Source organism: Ambystoma mexicanum, chromosome 1q, assembly GCF_040938575.1.
Source record: "Ambystoma mexicanum isolate Mex_15411 chromosome 1q, UKY_AmexF1_1, whole genome shotgun sequence".
Taxonomy (NCBI): Eukaryota; Metazoa; Chordata; class Amphibia; order Caudata; family Ambystomatidae; genus Ambystoma; species Ambystoma mexicanum.
The window spans coordinates 1,389,435,499-1,389,453,383 of NC_090922.1; the positions used below are offsets into that span (position 1 = coordinate 1,389,435,499).

Genomic DNA, 17,885 nt, shown 5'->3' on the forward strand with positions numbered 1-17,885 from the left:
TTAGTCTAGCTAGCAAGACTGCATGCTGAACTGGTGACTTATCTGCCTGTCTGTAACCTCTTCTCTTCCACCTTGATAAACCTTAGTGCACTGTAGAGGTCGTGTAGGCCAAGTCAATGTATATGGTGAAATCTTCATAAGCTGATATTTCTAGGGCTTCTATGAGTGCTACAAGTTCTGACGCTTGTGCTGAATAGTATGAGGGTAGCATTTTGCATCACTATTTGGAACTCTTCCGCTTGATCCTTGACATATTTTACTACTGCTGCTCCTGTATGCCTTTGACCACTTTCCTGGTCTATGTTTGATGACCCATCATACTTCTCCTATGTCGAGAGGTTCTTTACTCACTCTGCTGTATTCGTCTGGCTCTCCCTCATATACTGTACAGTCATGTACTTTGTCCTGATGTTCAACTTGTGTGGCGATATATGTTGCTGTGTTAACTGTGTGACACCTCACTATGGCAATGGCTGGATTTGTTAAAATTACCTCATATACAGTTGCTCTGTGTGTAGTGAGTGTTGATGTGTTCCTCTTTAAATTAGAGAACACTGCATGCTCAATGTACAAAGTGAATGGACAGCCTCTAACTATGGTAGCAAGATTTCTGTACAGGAAATGCTGCGGCTGATAATGCTTGCTCAAATGGGAAATGGCATGCATTACTGGATCCAAAAGACCACAATAGTATGTATTTATGTATTTTTATTTTATTGCTTATGATGCGCCACAGCCCACAGGCATCATGGTGCACATCAACAACAACAGAAGACATAAGATACAGCTAAAGGGTCATTATAGATGTATAGCAATGTCAGTTGAATAGTATTGTTTTGAGTCATTTACTAAATATAAAACGACTCTTTCCTCTGTGTAGGACAACTGGCAACCCGTTCCAGGCATGTGTAGCCTGGTAAGGGAAGGAGCACCCCTTCCATCTTGTTCTCTTAACCTTAGGGCATATTAGCCAAATGGTATCGTTGTATCTGGATGTTCTCCCCAATGGTTGCAGGGAGAGACTCTCTTTGAGATATGCAGGGGCAGATCCATGCAAACATTTGTGTGTCAATGTAATGATCTTTAAAATAATCCTGGATTCAACCTGCAACCAGTGGAGCTTCTTCCTGGCAGAGGTAATGTGATTAGGATATTTTTAATGATTTGCACAGAGTCATTTTGAAGAGTTTGCAATGTATGTATACAGTTCTTACTTGCTCCAACAAGGAGCGCATTTCTGTAATCTAGCCTGGGCATAATGGTGGCCCGCACTTATATTTCACAATGTTTACTTGTGACATAGGGTTTCACCAGCCTAAGTAATCTGAGGTGGTATTGTGACTTTTTGCTGACACTATCCACCTGTGCATCGGCCCCTAGTGAACAGTCCAGCACCACCCACAATTATTGACTTTGTCTTATGTTTCGATAGAGTGACCATCATTAAACACAACTAGCTTGGGAGGACCCACAGATCAGGATCTCAGTCTTTGCACTGTTCAAACAAATCCAGATGGCTGTCATCCAATCTTTAACCAGCTTGTAGATATTTTGAATGTTCCTTGCTTCCTTGACATAGTTACCACTTTACTCAATCAACACCTGTGTGTCGTCACCGTAATTCGTGAATATAGCCCCTTCTTCATCCAAAATATTAGACAGAGGATGCCGATAGACTTTGAGACACACACCTTGGAAAACTCTGCAGGTAGATATTTTTTGGGTGGAAGAAGCCTGTCCCCCCAACATACTCTGGACAATCTTATCAGAGAGGAATGACTCAATCTGCTCAGTAATAGATGACGAACATTGCCCTACAGAAGATAAAGTAGCCAGGAGCTTTCTGTGATCAAGAAGATCAAAAGCTGCAGATTGGTCAAGCAGCTTAAGTAACCCTGTGCTGCTGCTATCGACAATATCCAACATCTGAGACTGGAGATCCAGTAGCACACTTTCTGTACCGTAATTAGATCTGAACCAAGACTGTCTGCGATGCAGAATGTCGGTCCTGTCCAGGTATTCTTGGAGCTGTATGGTGGCAGCTCTATCCATGATTTTTAAAAGGAAGGACATTTAAGATAGGTCTGAAATTGTTTGCGTTTGTGGGCTGTAGGCCTGCTTATTTTAGTAGTGGAGTAACCACAACCTTCTTAATACTATCCTAAGTGTTTTGTGGAAGAAGTTAGGATTGGTATGCTAATGGATTGTGTTTTTGCCATGATCGCTGTGTGAGTACTGCTGTTATGACCTGTCCATTTGAATGTGAGAATAGGAAGTATGGCCTATTGTGTTCTGGGGTGGCTAGCACTGGTGCACTGCTGATCGCTATTTGTAGGTCCTCAAAACATTCTCCCATCTCTTCTGTCCTTTAATTTTGTTGTGCTTCCTTGAGTGCCTAAAATAGGGCTCTGACATATGTTGTGTTATCGAACACCCATGTTCGGCAATAATTGCATGAGCCTAGGAGTTGCTGCATTTCCTGGATTGTTTTAGGCTGTGATGTGTTCCTCACTGCTGTGGCTCTGTCTTGGCTTATCTTTCTCCCTACTGGTGATATGATCTGTCCCAAGTACACCACTTCTTTCTTGCAGTATTGTAGTTTGTCTCAGTCCACCTGTACCCTTTTGTCTGCAAGTATTGTCAGGAGTTGTACTGTGTCGCTTCTGCACTGTTCCTCTGTCCTGCTGCACACTAACAAGTCATCTACGTTTTGTAGAATTGTACTGGCCATGTTGATGTTTCCTAAGCCCATCTGTAGGACCCTGTTAAAAACTCTCAGGGATCCGAAGTACCCAGGGGCAAACGAGTGTACTGGAATCTCTTTACATGATACAAAGAGCTGTCAGATATAGGGAGTCTGGATGCAGTGGTATTGTGAAGTAGGAATTTTTAAGATGTATCACCAAGAAGTAGACTGTATCAGCAGGTATTTTGCACTATAATGATATGATATGATATGGCATTTATAAAGCACCTGTACACAAATGTTTCTAGGTGCGACAAGAGAAGGAGGGGGAAACAGAGGGAGTACAAAACAACAATGTTACTAGGCCCTGTGTCATTCAGATCGTGCAAGTGCGGGGAAGATGAGAAGTGCAGGGGGATGGAGAAATTCAGGTAATCAAAAAGTGCAGTCAGGGGTGGCACAGTGCAGGTAATCAGAAAGTGCAGCCAACAGGCAGCTCATAGATGCAGAGAGAAGGGACTGTATGGTTAGAGATACAGACCACAAGTGCTGAGGGAGCCAAGACGCAGTGCGAGGTGCATATGGACAGACAGGGACCTGGGCCCAAGTTCAGAGGGTAGCCAGGTGACCAGTGCATAGAGCAGAAGGACATCAGCAGGGGAGATGAAGAGAGAAAGCAAAAGTGAAGAGGAAGGTCTTCAGTTGCTTCCAGAACCGGAGGTGGTTCTGCTCAAGTTTGAGAGAGGCAGGGATGCAGGGTTTGGCACTAGCGGATATTCTTCTTCCACTATATCATCAAGAGGGCAGAGATTCTGTATGCATCGACATCATGATCCCTTTGCTTTCTTCAGGGGATATATGGCAGAGTTGCATGGAGAGTCTGAAGGCATTATGATGCCTTGGTTGAGCAGTGCTTTGATTGCGTCATATATTCCCTCATCTGATTCTTTGGACAATGGCTATTGCTTTACTCTTGGGAATATGGCACCTGTTTTGAGTTTGATTTTAACTGCTGCTATGCTAGTCAGTCGCCTTACATCATGTGGGTCACTGGTCCATTGACTAGGTACCTGGGATAACTCCTTATGTATTTGTCATGCTGCTTTTGCAGCTGTCAGTATTGTGTGTGGTACTTCCCTATGATGTATCACCATGTGAAAGGGTATGCTGATTTCAAAAACTATTTCTCCATCTGTATCCTTGTTTGCAAATAGTTGTTCATCAGCGACTTCTCTCAGTGGCAGTGTGGGGTCTGTACATAGTACTGTTCTTCACTCCATCCCTTCCTCATGTATGCCTGTGTCTTTCCTCATGATCACTGCCGCCATATGAAATTTTAAGACCGTTCCTGGAGCTTCCTCGTGTGGTATGGCTGGTGTGAATAATAATTCTGCTGTCAAGTGGAAATATGATGTTTTGTACACCTGATAACCACTCAATCAAAATGGCCACTGCATATGTGAATAGAGCCTCATGTAATGGTAATGCTTTTATTGTGTTGGTGCTGGAGAGTGCCTGTATTACTGTGAACATCCTGTTGAAATGCATGCCTGGCATTGAACACACTTCCTTTGTCAGTGATTAAAATGGTCATGTTAAGCTTCTGATGGAGATCCTTCCCTAGTAAGTTCGCCGGCATTTCTGTACTGTACAAAAATGGTGCGACTATCTCTTCAGTCCCTATAGTGAGGGGTAAGTCTTCAGTAAAAGGAACCCTTACAATTGCCCCAGAAATGTTTGAGTGTCCATGCTGCTGCTTGTCAATGGAAACCGTCTTTCCCTTATATAAAATCAGGTGGCTCCAGTGTCTACCATAAAGGTGAAAATTCTGTTCCCCATCTTCACCCCCACTTTGGGCTGTTTGTCTGCATCTGGAGTGATTGAGAGAACTGGGCACATCAAGGCTTGCTGTGGGCTGTCCCATTGCATGTAGGTATTAGATCCTGGGAGTAGGAAAGCATTGCTTCCTAGCACACTACCTCAGTGTAATGTGTCACTGTACCTCGTGGAAGGGCAATCTTTTCCCATTGTACTGTAGTGGCCTGTTCTGGAGTCTGTTGGGGGACATTCTGCATTACATGTAGGGTTGGGTAGTGTATGGCTGTCCCTGTGTGGGTGCGATCATTTGTATGTGGCCTACTTTCTGGGGCTGTGCAAATCCTGGGCCATACATTGGTAGTAGGTTGTGGCTTGTTGTCGGTTATAGAATCCATGTGCGGGTCCTTGTGCATAATATGGAGCTGGGGATGCTCTTGGATGATATTACATGAGGGGTCTGGTCTGACAATCCATAGACATCTGTCCCATCTTCCCCCATATCCATCACGCTCCTCTAAATCGAGATTGTAATCCCCCAAATCCTCCCCCCTTGCCCCTTCTGTGAATTACCCCTTTCCCCGTGGACTCCCCCTTATTCTGTCTATTGCTGTGATTGTCCTGTGTATTAGTGCATTTGTTTTTTTACCCTGACTGTTGTTGTGCATCTGTAGGGTTAATTACTACTGCTCCCTCCATACCGACTTTCACCAGTTTCTTTTACACTGGTTTAGCTTCTAACCACAATGTAAAAATATACAATGCAAGAAAGAAAAGGAAAATCACAGTTCTAGCAATGTCTACTATTCTCTGCTCCTCACACCTTACTGCAGGCGGAGGGTACAGTCCTCGCTAGTGCAGGACCTCCCATTGTTATTTCTAAAGCAGCGCTGCACCTCCCTCCTTTACTGAGGGATGGGTACACTTAACTTACCAAGTTTTGATTTTACGTGACGTCACCGCTCCTCGCTACAGAGTCCTCTTCAATATCAACTACAAGGAAAAGAAAAGAAAACAAAGCAAAACAATACAACCCACGTGGCTCACACCATCATTCACTCAACCTCCGCATTTATACTCCATTCCCCCCTGTAGTTCGCAGATCAGGTGCACAGGCTCACTACGGTCATCTGAGGTTTTCCCAGGCCGCCTCTCCCCAAAATACCCTGCTACCTCCTTGTGGTATTGCGCAGTCTTTGGCTCTCTCTATGTGGGCCTTGCTTGTCACCAAATTGCAGCGAAGGAGATCACAGCTTTCCGGAAACACCTGAATCCCCGTACTCAAGCCCCAAATATGTACGGTAAGTCCCGATCCAAGTATAAAAACTGGCCTGGTTGGGTTGCCTCCTTTCTGTCTGAATGACCCTCCCAGGTCCAACTTGGCTCCTTCCTCTCTTCTATCTCTCTACCTGTGGTGTTTCCCAGTGGTCTAATCTTTCACCTTGGTTGTTCAAACAATACCTCGCACCTCTCTCCCACCGCATAGCTGCTCTCTGCTCCAACTTCCAGTGATATGCGGATGATACTCAGCTTTCTTTCAGGTTCCCCTCAGCCGCCTCTTCTCCCCCTCTCATCCCAGATTGTATGTCTGCAATCCAGGAGTGGTGTGCCACCAATGATTTCTGCCTTCATGCCAGTAAGACATAGATCCTCCTTATCGAATCACCAGGTCCCTCCTTTCCTCTCACTTTCTGGCCACCCACCCTGGACCGTCTTCCTGCTCCTACCTGTGAGGATAAGAACCTTGGTGTCATCTTCGACTCCACACTCTCTGATGTCTCTAAGAATTCAAACTACCAGCTGCACTTCCTCAGAGGTATTCTTCTTTTTCTCACTTTCACCCAGAAGACTGTCTCCAGAGCTCTGGTCCTCTCTTGGCTGGACTACTGCAACTGCCTCTTTCTAAATCTACCTGCTTCTACTCTCTGTCCTCTAAAACCCATCTAGAACAGGTCTGTGAGACTTGTCCTTGGCCTCTAACCCAGGGATTGTATCTCTCCATCACTGAAATATCTTCATTGACTCCCAGTGGCCGCAAGGATCAAGTTTAAGACTCTCTGCATCATCAACAAGGCTTTCTGGGGCCTGGGACCGCAATATCTCCAACTCTCTCTACCAAGATATCTTCCTACTCAGGCCCTCCACTCCTCCAACTCCCTGAGGGCCAGTCGCTTCTCCAAGCAACAAGTTGGGGGTAAATCTCTTTCTTGAGCTGGTTTTTCCCTCTGGACACTCGGTTCCTCTTGTGGATCTATGTAATCGATAGGATGGAACACACCAAGTCTTTCGAAAGGCTGTCCTATTGCGGATACATGACCAATCCTGTGCCGGTGAAAGGATTGCCTCCCACTACTGTTACACCCCTATCCTAGGTGTGGGTACTTGTGGCAAAATGTTTGCGTTCTGTTGTGCTGGTGCCTGCGTCTACATTGGTGTTGGCTGTGTCTGCATTGGGGCTTGCTGTGTGTGGATTGAGACTGGCTGTTTTTCGGGTGGCATCCCTTTTTGCATTTGTTGTTTTTGTGGTGTTTGTGCTTGATACTCTGTGTTCTTGGGCATAATATTTGGGTGGCTCTGCTCTATAAAATGGGGGTATGCCGCCCTCCTCTTGTGTCTGCTCCTTGCCAGGTATGTTGCATCCCTCCACTGCTTTGACATAGGTGTGAAATGTGCCCCAACTTCCCACATGTCCAACACTGCTGTGGTGGTCCTCCAAATCTGAGCTGCCCCCATTAAATCCTACCCCTTGGGAAGCTTGAAATCCAAACACTCTTCCTCTGGATGTAAACCTTCACCCTCAGGAAAAATAGTTACAGTTCCTGCAACATTTCCGTTCGCTGATGACTGTACCTGCTGTGTCTCTGGTGTGTTATAACCGTCTCCCCCACTTGTTAATATCACCCCTTTCACTGACAACTTTGAAAATTATTTCTGAACCAGTGTTGCTTCCTCAGTCTTTCTGTCCTCAACTTTCTTACTTTCTCTTGTTTAATCGACAATGGTGAACAATTGTCAACTGAATCTGTGCTTATGGCTTTGCTTCCATTCCCACAATCTTCCTCAATTGTCTTTGCACTTCCTCTGGAAGTCCCTGACATAAAATGTGATAGAAAATAGTTTTGTCCCACTGTTCTCTAGTTTCTAATGCCACTTTTCTCAGATCTCCATAATGGTGCTTATGTCTAATAAGTCTGGGTACTGTACCCTAAGTGCTCTCCATAGGTCAGCTCGACAATTATTAAACAGTGCCCCGTTATGGTTAGTATTTTGTGCCATCTCCCAGGATATCCTGCTCATTTCCAAATGTCATCCAGTTGCTCCCCTAATATTGCAGGGAGCAGGCTCTTTATGTCGCCTACTGCTAAGGTCATCCCAGCTGTCATTCTCTCTAATTCATCGATCCATTTGGGCACCCCTGATATGAGTGATGGTAATTTACAAATTAAATTATTTGTATCCGCCTGTGACCATGGTAATGGGAATTGCGCAAATCTAGCCCCCTTCCAAGTGCAGCTGCACCCTTTGTCTTGGTCCCTGCGTCTGGCATACTAACTCTTTCATCTGGGTAAATTCCTTCGCCTGTTCATGTACAGTGTTCTCTCCTCTAAACTATTTGATTGCACCTTCAGGCATCTGGGATATTCAACGGGCTTTGGTCTTATCGCTGGTTCCTCTATCTCTGTCCATGCTACCTCGCTCCCTATCAGTGTACGCATGGAGGGGGGTTGTGCTGCCTCCTCTTTGCTTTCCCTGGCTTCTTCATCTTCAAACATTGTATCATCGCTATGTGATAAGGCGGAAGAAGTAAAGGAAGGTCAAAGCCAGTTAAAGTCCCTTTTCTGTGTTCATAAATCCAGGTAGGGTTAGTGTGTGATGTCACAATGGATGGCCCAGCTGTATTATGAAAGACACTTTCCTAAACCAATGAGAAATAATGATATTTCCTACATGAGAGGTACCTTTCTCTAATACTGGTCTCTCTGTGTATTTTTTTTGTTGTTATGTTTTGATTTTGAAAAAAGAAGCAACAAGAAGGATTGAGGCCAGAAGAGGAAGGCGTATACGAGTGGGCTTATTGAGTCTAATTTGCCCGTGGGAGTAAGAGTACAGAAGCACCTGTTGTGCCGTGGGTACAAACCCCAGTTAATTTTGTTGCTGGAGCCGTAAAGTTAAGAGACACGTTAAGAAGTAAGACTTTCACACCGTGCCTGGAGAACAGGAGACTCACCCTGCTGCCAACGAGGCCGTCAATGGGTCCTCCTCCACAAGGGTGGGGGTCAGGAGTGGAGCCGCGGCGCAAGTCTTCCTTGTACGTGACGACACAAGGAAAGAGGGCCCGTCCGGGATGCCAATTGTCATCGAGGCGGCCGTTGAAGGAATAGCAGCTGATCTGTTGAATGCCAGAAAAGGAGAGAGAGGTAAAGCGGAGCCGGAGTACATACAAACCGAAGTGGAAGACATCTGGAAGGGGCTAAAGGTGAGAGCAGTGAAAGTATACGAGAGAGAGAGACTTGGAGAGAAAACAAAGACTGAAATTATCAAATTGTGATGGACAGACTTTGATGATCGTCAACTAAAAAGCAACTACTGAATATTACATGACACCCTGGGGCAGCAGAAAGGTTGAATAAGAACGTTCTTGGGGACTTTTGTTTTAATAAATGAGTGCCAACTAATAAAGCAAGAACTCACCACAAAACTGAGCAACAGAAGGCGTTAAAATATTAACACCACACTTGAACTTTACCCTGTGAGGTAGCCATCCCACCCAGATGTAAGGTGAAAAGTGCTGTTGAGAGGACTGACAAACTTTCCAATCCGGGAGGAGCAGTTATATCAAGAACATGACAGCCTGTCTGTCTTCCCTTTAGTGAAAGAAACTAATTTTAGTGTTCAAGAGAGTTTGGTTATACTCAATAAAGTACCAGTTTTAAAACATACAAGACATTTGAGTGGTCTATTCCCATCCGCATAGATAACACGCTATCTTCATCCTCTTAGTCCTTTCTACCCTGAGAATCTAGTCGTCCCAGGGTAAGCCCCTTATATGTCCCATTCATCACTTCTTTCATTATATTTCTGCTTCCTCTTGCTTGCCTGCTATCCAATATCATCCCTCCTTTTCCTATCTATGCTGTAAATGTCTCTTCTCATAACCCCTTCATCCTTGTTATCCGACAACACATGTCTGCTCATAATGTCATCAACTTCTTTGCGGCATCTCTCTAAACTCTGCTCTTTCTTTCTGTACACACTTCCTGTCTCTTTCTCTGTCTGGGAGCGTATGCCCCCTAATAATATCATCAACTTCTTTTCATCACCTTTCCCTTCCTCACTTCTCATCTCCTTGTCTCTCCCTTATCATTTCTTCCTCTTTTTTCCTTTCTCTTTCCTCTCTTCACATCTTTTCTCATTTTTCATTTCTTCTTATCGCCTCTTCCCTCTTTATCTTTCTGCTTCTCGTTTCTTTTCCCTCTTTCTTCTTCATTCCTTCTTTCTGTCTGTCTCTCATCTATTTTTCATTCTATCTCCTCCTGTGCCCTCTTATTCTTCTTCTTTCTCCTGTCTTTCTCTAATTTCACTTTTTCTTTCTTTAAGCTCATCAATGCCCTTTTAATCTTATTTGACCATTTTCTTACCTACTACCCATTCATTTGATACAATTGCTGCCTCACTCATGTTATCCTACCTGCCCCTCTCTCTATAGAACCTTCTCCTCGTCTTCTGTCAATTTTGCTTGTAAGTCATGGCACTCATCATATTCCACGTGCATGGACACTGGTTGTTGTTTACTTATTTGTTCTCCACTTATAATATCTTCACTACTGTACGCGGGGGCGCATATGTGGGATTAGTATACACCCATGTAGCTTTGAATGTATTTATTTATTTTTGCATTTGCGGAGCACACCAAACCCTGAGGCATCAAGACGCTGGTTACAGGTTAGAAAAAAACATTGCAGATATGACACGTTAAAGACATGGATGGTGAACTCTCTTAGGTGGCAAATAACAGAGTCTTGAGGTGTTTTCTGAAGGTCTAGTAAGACCGTTTGGATCTAAGGTGGGGCAGGAGAGTGTTCCAGTTCTTCACAGCGGCACTTAGGAAGCTGGCACCTCCTTCTTTGGCTCTTCTGAATTTTGGAATGGAGAGCATGTTAGTGTATTCTGATTTAGTGGGTCGGGACCCTTGTAATTCTGTGCATTTTGATGCAAGGTACTTTGGTGCTGAATTGGAGAGACACTTGTGTGGTGATGGCTAGTGTCTTGGAAAGAATGCGTTCCATGATTGGGAGCCAGTGTACATCACTTCTGACTGCAGAGATGTGTTCTCTCTTAGACATGTTGAGAGCCACTCTCAGGGCATTGTTTTGAACGATTTGTAGTTTGTTAACTTTGCGAGAACAAGTCCCCACAAAAAGAGCATTGCAGTAATCTACTCTCGAACCTATCAGGGCCCTGGCGATAGTGACACAGTTAGATGATGACAGGAAAGGTGTACATGCATTGAGTAGTTTAGAGATGTGAGCTACAGAGGGGGCGATTACATTAACCTCTCTTGTGAGGGATAAGATGGCCTCGAGGTGGACACCCAGTGTCTTTAAATTGCTCAACATGAGAATACAGTTTCCCTCGATGGTAAAGGATTTGTAGGGTGTATTGGGTTTCTTAAATGTGGTGTTTGAGCCCACCAGGAGGATTTCCATTTTTCTATTGTGCAGGCATAGGTGGTGGGAAGCCATCCACACCTGGATAGTATGGTAGATGGAAAGCAGATTGTCAGAATCTGAGGCATAGTTGCCTGTGAGGGACAGGAGGATCTGCATACCATGTGCATAGTTAGTGTAGGTGATTCCTTTGTAATCAAGCAGGTCGAATAACAGCTTGGTGAATCAGTTAGAGTGTTGGGGAGATGCATGAACCTTGCAGGACACAGCATAGAATGGGACTGGTGGTGCTGCAGCGCTGGACGAGAAGATCCTCATAGTTCTCTCGGACAGGAAGGATGAGATCCAGGCAATGGTATCAGGAGAAAAGTAGGCTGCTGAGGCAAGGTGTTGGCATAAGGTTTGGTGATCCACCAAGTCAAATGCAGCCAACAAGTCGAGAAGTAGTAAGAGGGCTGTTTTACCCTCATATTGGATGTCATCTAGTTGAATCTTAAGGTCCAGAGGCTGATTGAGTGCCATGGCCTGGATGGAAGACCATTTGGCAAAAGCCAAGGAGGTTGTGTGTTTCAAGGAATCTTTGAATCTGAAGATACTCTGCCCTATCCAGAATTTTTAGCAAGAAGGGTACTTTTGTGATGGGCCATTAGTTGGTGGGTAGGTAGGATCCAAGGTAGGTTTTTTTTTGGAGAGGGATGACCCATGCGTTCTTGAATGGTCTCCACCGAGCCGGTGGTAAAGGAAGAGTTAATAAGAGTTGTGAGGAAGAGAGCAAGATTTTGTGCACGGTCTTGAATGACAGCTGCTAGGCAGATGTCCCCTAAGCAGCAAGATGGTTTAAGTCCGTTAACCATGTGGGTGGTCTCCAAAATAGAGATTGGTTTAAAGGTGAATGGGGGAACATCGAAGAAAGGGATTTGTGTTGTTGCAGAGGCAAGAGCAGGGTTTTTTATTTCCAGTGATCTATTTCTGGAGCGTATCTATTTTGTGGAAGAGTGCATTTTGGATATTGCAGCACAAGTACTGTCTTGGGTGCAATTGGAGGTGTTAGTGCTGGGGAATCATGCTTTTCACATAATGGCAAGGAGCTCCCTATAGCTGGATTTGGCCTTCTCGTTCCTGTAAGCCTGTTTTTTTTTCTCCAGTAAGATGGCTTTTCTTAACGGTGTTGGCTGCCAGGGTGAAACTAGTTTTGTTCTCATGTGAGGAGAGATGGATCCACGAAGCCTCTGCCTGACATTTAAGAAGGCGGAGGGCTTTTAGTTATGTGTGAACCATGTGTTGCTGTGCAGGGTTGCTTTGGCTTTTCTTAGGGTTAGGGGCGCCATAGTGTTGATGGCATGGGTGAGAATGGTATTGTAGCTATGCATGAGGGTAGCCAGGTCAGAGATTCCTGTGGGGGCTTGGTCTAGCTTCCCGACCAAAGGCAGGATGTGTGCTTTAGAGATGTTTTTGGTAGCTGTAGGAGGGAGACAGGGTATGGCGCGTTGGGGGGGGGGTTAGTGGTAACAGCGTGAAGGAGATAATATTGGTGTCCATCCATGGGCATGGCTGGTTGGCAGTAGCTGTAATTTGCAGTTCATGTCAGCCAGCCAGTCAAGGATTCTACCATTGGAATGGGTGGTATTAAGAATACGATGAACCATACACCTGTCTGTCAAAGAGTTGGCAAGAAAAAAGTGCTCCAGATACGTCTGGGCTGTTTAATCCGAGGTTAATGTCGCCCATGAGCAGGGTTATAGATGTAGGTTTGGAATTGGATAGAAGATGGAGGATGTCCTCTTCAAAGGTGAGGGTGGGATCAGGGGCCGGTAGAACAGGTGGATGATCACCATAGAGGTGTGTGTGATATTGAATCTGGTGTTAAGGAGTTCACAAGAAGGTAGTGAAGGGATGATGATTTGTCTGAGTAAGAGGTTTTTCACTATAAAGGTGACCCCGCCACCTCTGGTGTTTGGCCTGTCTTTGGTGAGGATAGTGTAGTTGGGAGGAATAGCCAAGGACAGGGAAGGGTCAGAAGCAGAGTGGAGCCAGGTCTCTGAGGTGGCAAGTAGGTCAAAATTATAGAAGGTGATGAGGTTTGCAATTTGTAGAGCATGTACTGCGAATGATCTAGCATTGAATACGGCGCACTTGAGGTGCATGCTCAGGAAGTCAAATGTTAAAAAGACGGGGTTGTGTTGACGAAGGATGGGTACGCAATTCGACGTGCTTGAGAGCGGTGACAAGACAGTGCATCCCATGATGTTGCTAGGGGTGTATGAAGCAGTCACAGTGAGAGTTACTGGGAGTGAAGTTTCTCAGTAGGACAGGTGATTCCCTGTGAAGTGTATTGGATTGCAGATGAAGTGGGGTCTGTGACAAGCTCTTACTGTTGTGTCAAAGTGGGTGGGGGTCAGACAGCTAGGTGTAGTCGAGCTGGTCACAGCCATGTTAGGTGGGTCGTTGGATAAGCATGTGCTAGGTGAGCTCTCAGTGTTGTTCCAGTTGCAGGTAGTGCTAGAGAGGACGCATATGGGTTGCAAAACCCTTGCATAGTGGTTGAGTCCCGATGTTGTTGCGCATGGGGGATAAGACTACATTTTGCATAACGTCTTGGTTTTGTTTGTCAAAATGCACGATGTCAGGCGCCAGTGCCTATTCGCATCGCATGCCAGGCATAATGTGTAAGGAGGGGCAAGCCCAGGTCCTGTGTGCGGAGTCTGCAGGCCCATAACACGTTTGTTTGTGTCACTCGGATGGGGTGGGTGTGTGTGTGTGTAGAGCCGGAATAGCCAAGCCTTTCTGTGTTGCAGATAGGGTCAGGTGTATGATGCTGCTAGGCCAGGTGGTGCGCAGCCATGGAGCTTTTTAGTTGCTTCCCTTTAAGTTTGGCTGTGATGGTGGTGGGGGATATGCATGCAAGGAAGCATAGTGTCAGAAGGAATCAGGCACATTGCGGGAAGCGCCAAGCAAGGTGGAATCAAAGTGTGGTGCAGCAGATAGTTGGACATTGCGATATTAACAACAGCAGCAGGTGAGCGCCGCCTCACGTATCTTTCACTATGATGATTTGGTATGTTGTCCCGGGCTGGACAGGGCCAGACAGGAAGCAGTCTTGGAAGTAGGCCTTTGGAGCGGTCCGGCTTTGTCTGCCGGCTCCCCAGGATTGGATCAGCTCTATCCAGTTGTGGCCAATGCAAAGTGATGTTTGTGGGCACGCTGGCCCTAGGTGCTTGTAAGCCTATGGTGGCAGCTATTTTTAATGGGTGCTGGGTCTCTGACATCGTAGTGAATAGCCCAACGAGGCTATCATCTGAGCCCAATCCAGGCATTCTCAGGGCAGAAGGGTGATCGCACACAGCCGTGCTTACCTCTTGTGCCAGTGGGAGTAATTTATTCACGTTTTTGGGATTCTTGCTGAAAAGTGGCATGGAACATGCTTCTTGAGCCCATGCTTGTTGTTATGGATGTAATCCCCGTGCTCTGAAGATGGATCACTGCTTTGGGGCAGAGGAGGAGGAGCCATGGGTGCTATACCTTCTCCGTCATACTGATTAAGCATCCATTCCTCCACAGGTGGCTCCTATACCTACTCCCCATACATCTTTCATAGTTCCAGAATGGCTAGTCTATTCTGCAATGGTTTTCCCTTAAACGTGGCATGCACATAGGTGCACATGTTGCAGTACTGTCTTCGAGTGAGTGCCTTCCTGTGGCCAGGGCATATACATTTTTCCTGCTGTGTCCCGAACCCACTGTTTGTGGTATTTATGGATTTTGTCCTTATACCGAGTTAATGCTTTGCACAGGTGAATGATGGAAGTTTCTCCCATGATAATACGTCACACTATAACTTACCAATACTTATCAATCCTTATTCTTATTCTGACTCACCCTCTTTTAACTCCCTATCACACCCTTCCCCAACAATAATTCTCTTTCAATTAATACTTCTGCATCTCTCTGTGAGACCACACATCCAGCGTCATCCAATCCTTCAGAGCGGCACCACAACAATGCCACTCGCGATCCAATCATCCCACTTCGCTGTTCCTTCCAATCCTTCTGAGTGACACCACAACACTCATGCTCTGAGCAGCACCACCTCACTGCTCCCACACTGGACCACACTCCTCGGTCCACACCACCACTTCACCTTCTCCCCAGATATGCACAAAACCACTTCTACAATGCCGAAACTCTCACTACATAAGGCTGGCACCAACAATTACTACACAAATGAATACACTACAGACATCTTCCCAACTCCTAGTGAGTTATTCATCTCTTTTATTATTGCCCTGTGATGAGGTTTACCACATGATCTTTCCTGACCCTTGTCAGAAGCTATATCTTCATTATTTATCTCTTCATTTCATCACGATCTCCCAATATACAAACAATCCCCTTCCCCTGTTTTTCCAGGCCAATGTCTCACATCCGTGGCTCTGCTGAAGGTCTTCAGTCTCTAGTCTCCCCTAACAGCCAGCTGCCCTCCACACTACGGAGTGCCCTATGTGGACCAGACAGCACTTTCTCCAAAGAGGCTCCCATCGACCTCTCTTTTATGCGCAATCCTGCTCTCCACAAGCCCCCTCAGCAGTCTTTGGGCCATGGAGGGGACCATGCAACAATGCAATGACACCTAGCAAACCATCCTCTGCTACTATCTGTTAAGACGGCCCAGGAAAGTGTGGGTTAACCAGAATATATGGAGTCAGTCAAAACTAGCCTAAATAACGGAAGTAAACAGAGACCAAGGCAAAACCCAGTTTTATCATCATCTGAATAAAGCAGGGGCAGCATACAAGCATTACAGTCTTGGAGATGGAAATACAAAACAATTGATTAAATATTCAAAACCCATCATTGCTGATATTACCGTGGTACAAAGCCTACAGGGACTGGGGATTGGTTAGTGGGGGTTATTACATGTACATTGTATAAGGATTATATTTCTAATTGGGTAACGCTTACCTAATGGTCTCTTCTGAGACCACCTCTAAATTGATAAAGGTAAAAAGACATCATTTCTGCAATATGTAATAGGCTGGCACCTTACTTCATGGGCGGCATAACATTGGGGATTTTCATTCATTAGCTTCTTACTAACCAACCCTGGACAATTGACAGATCATCAAGACATCAACCAGACAGGAGTAGGGGGAGAGGAGTCCCTCATTTCTAGGCTTTGAGCCAGGGTGATCTCTGTGTATCTGGCCATGTGTTGTGTCTCATATCTGGGCATACGTGGAAGAGGTAAGGCAGGTGTCCTATCTGTGTTCATTGCTAATGAATAGACAGTGTTCTTCAATTATGGGTCTAGTGTGATGTGATCATGTTTGGAATGATTTCACCCTGCATTGGAAGTTTAGCTAAAATTGGGAATGACTATCTCATGTTTTCTGAACCTCCCTTAATTCGCGGTAACCTTGGCTGTGGTTGCCAGCTCCTGCCTGAACTCTGCACGTATCCATATTTCTGTGGTTTCAGCATTTACTGTTCTCTCGAAGCCTTGAGGCCTTTGTCTATTTGAGAGTGTGCTGGAGCTTTCTTTTTGGAAAAGATGGCTGTCCATTAAACTTGTGTTTCCATATTAGGGAGTTATTAGTATGTCGTCCAAGCTGCATTCAGCTTAAAATGTGCTTATGTTTGTATTCGTCATGGCTTATGGATGCTTTGTTTATATTTTTCATTTATGAATTCATATGTTACCTAGTGCACACAATCTTCATGTTGAGTGCACATTTACTTTGTGTCTATTGCGTGCACATGTATTGTCACAATGTTAGTTTGGTTACTCTTGCCATCTCCTGCTGTCCCTGCCTGGAATAAGGGCAGTACAGTTGTCTTGGTAAGTAACGTTTCTCACATGTACGGTATTGAGCTGGGAGGAGGAGCAGAAGCTGTGGATGACATACTCATCTGTCTCTCAACACATGTCAAGCTGCTTACCCAATCGGCAGCAAAGTGAACTCCTCATCCCTAGTCCTCACCTCTTAGGGATTTTCAGGACACAGGATATCTGATTTTCAGTGGTTGGAGAACCTGTGCATATAGCAATAATACCTTGCCCATGGTGTGTCCCCATCCAATAGATTTAATTCACTTTCAGGAGTGCACCATCCATGTTTTCGTCTTCTGTCGCAATCTAGCATGTTTCTTCATGATCAGACGGCTTTTCTCACAGCAACCCATAAACTGGTTATACTAGATTTTGAAATATTTCTAAAGGATTACGTATGCTATATAAAGCTTTTGTTTCCCTTTTATCACAGGGTTTAATGCATTCTTGAGCATATACTGCATTCACAGAAACCCCAGCGTGTGGAAAGATCCAGAGGTAAATTGTTGCCTTTGACAGTACGATGAACTACTGTTGTAACTCCTAAAGCCATCATGGGACAATTACAAGGTCGGCGGTAACCCGCCAGTGCTTCTGTGGAAACCATGTCTGCAGGGGGCGGTACTCCTGGCAGGTTAGACCTGCCAGGAGATCTGAACCCTGCGGGCAAACTCCTAGTCTGGCAAGGTGCAGGTATGTTGATATCGACACCCTTATTTCCAGAGCGCCAGACTTGGAATGAGGCCCAGTTTGTGTCAGTGTAAATTCAGAAGAATGGCGTAATGTGTAATCTTGCTTTCAATATGAGGCACTCTCACATTTGTTTGATAGTTCTGTATGCAGGTGCAACCTGTATGAACTTGTTGGAATGCGTGTGTGTGTGTGTGTC

General features: G+C 45.3%; 1 protein-coding gene across 1 annotated transcript in view; it reads left to right on the forward strand.

The window, feature by feature from the left end:
- Positions 1–17,885, forward strand: part of LOC138547938 (cytochrome P450 4B1-like) — a 183,133-nt gene that overhangs the window by 155,582 nt on the left and 9,666 nt on the right. The window contains exon 10 of the mRNA XM_069642246.1: positions 17,430–17,494. Within this exon, the coding sequence (XP_069498347.1) occupies positions 17,430–17,494 (65 nt within the window). The remainder of the gene's footprint in view (positions 1–17,429; positions 17,495–17,885) is intronic.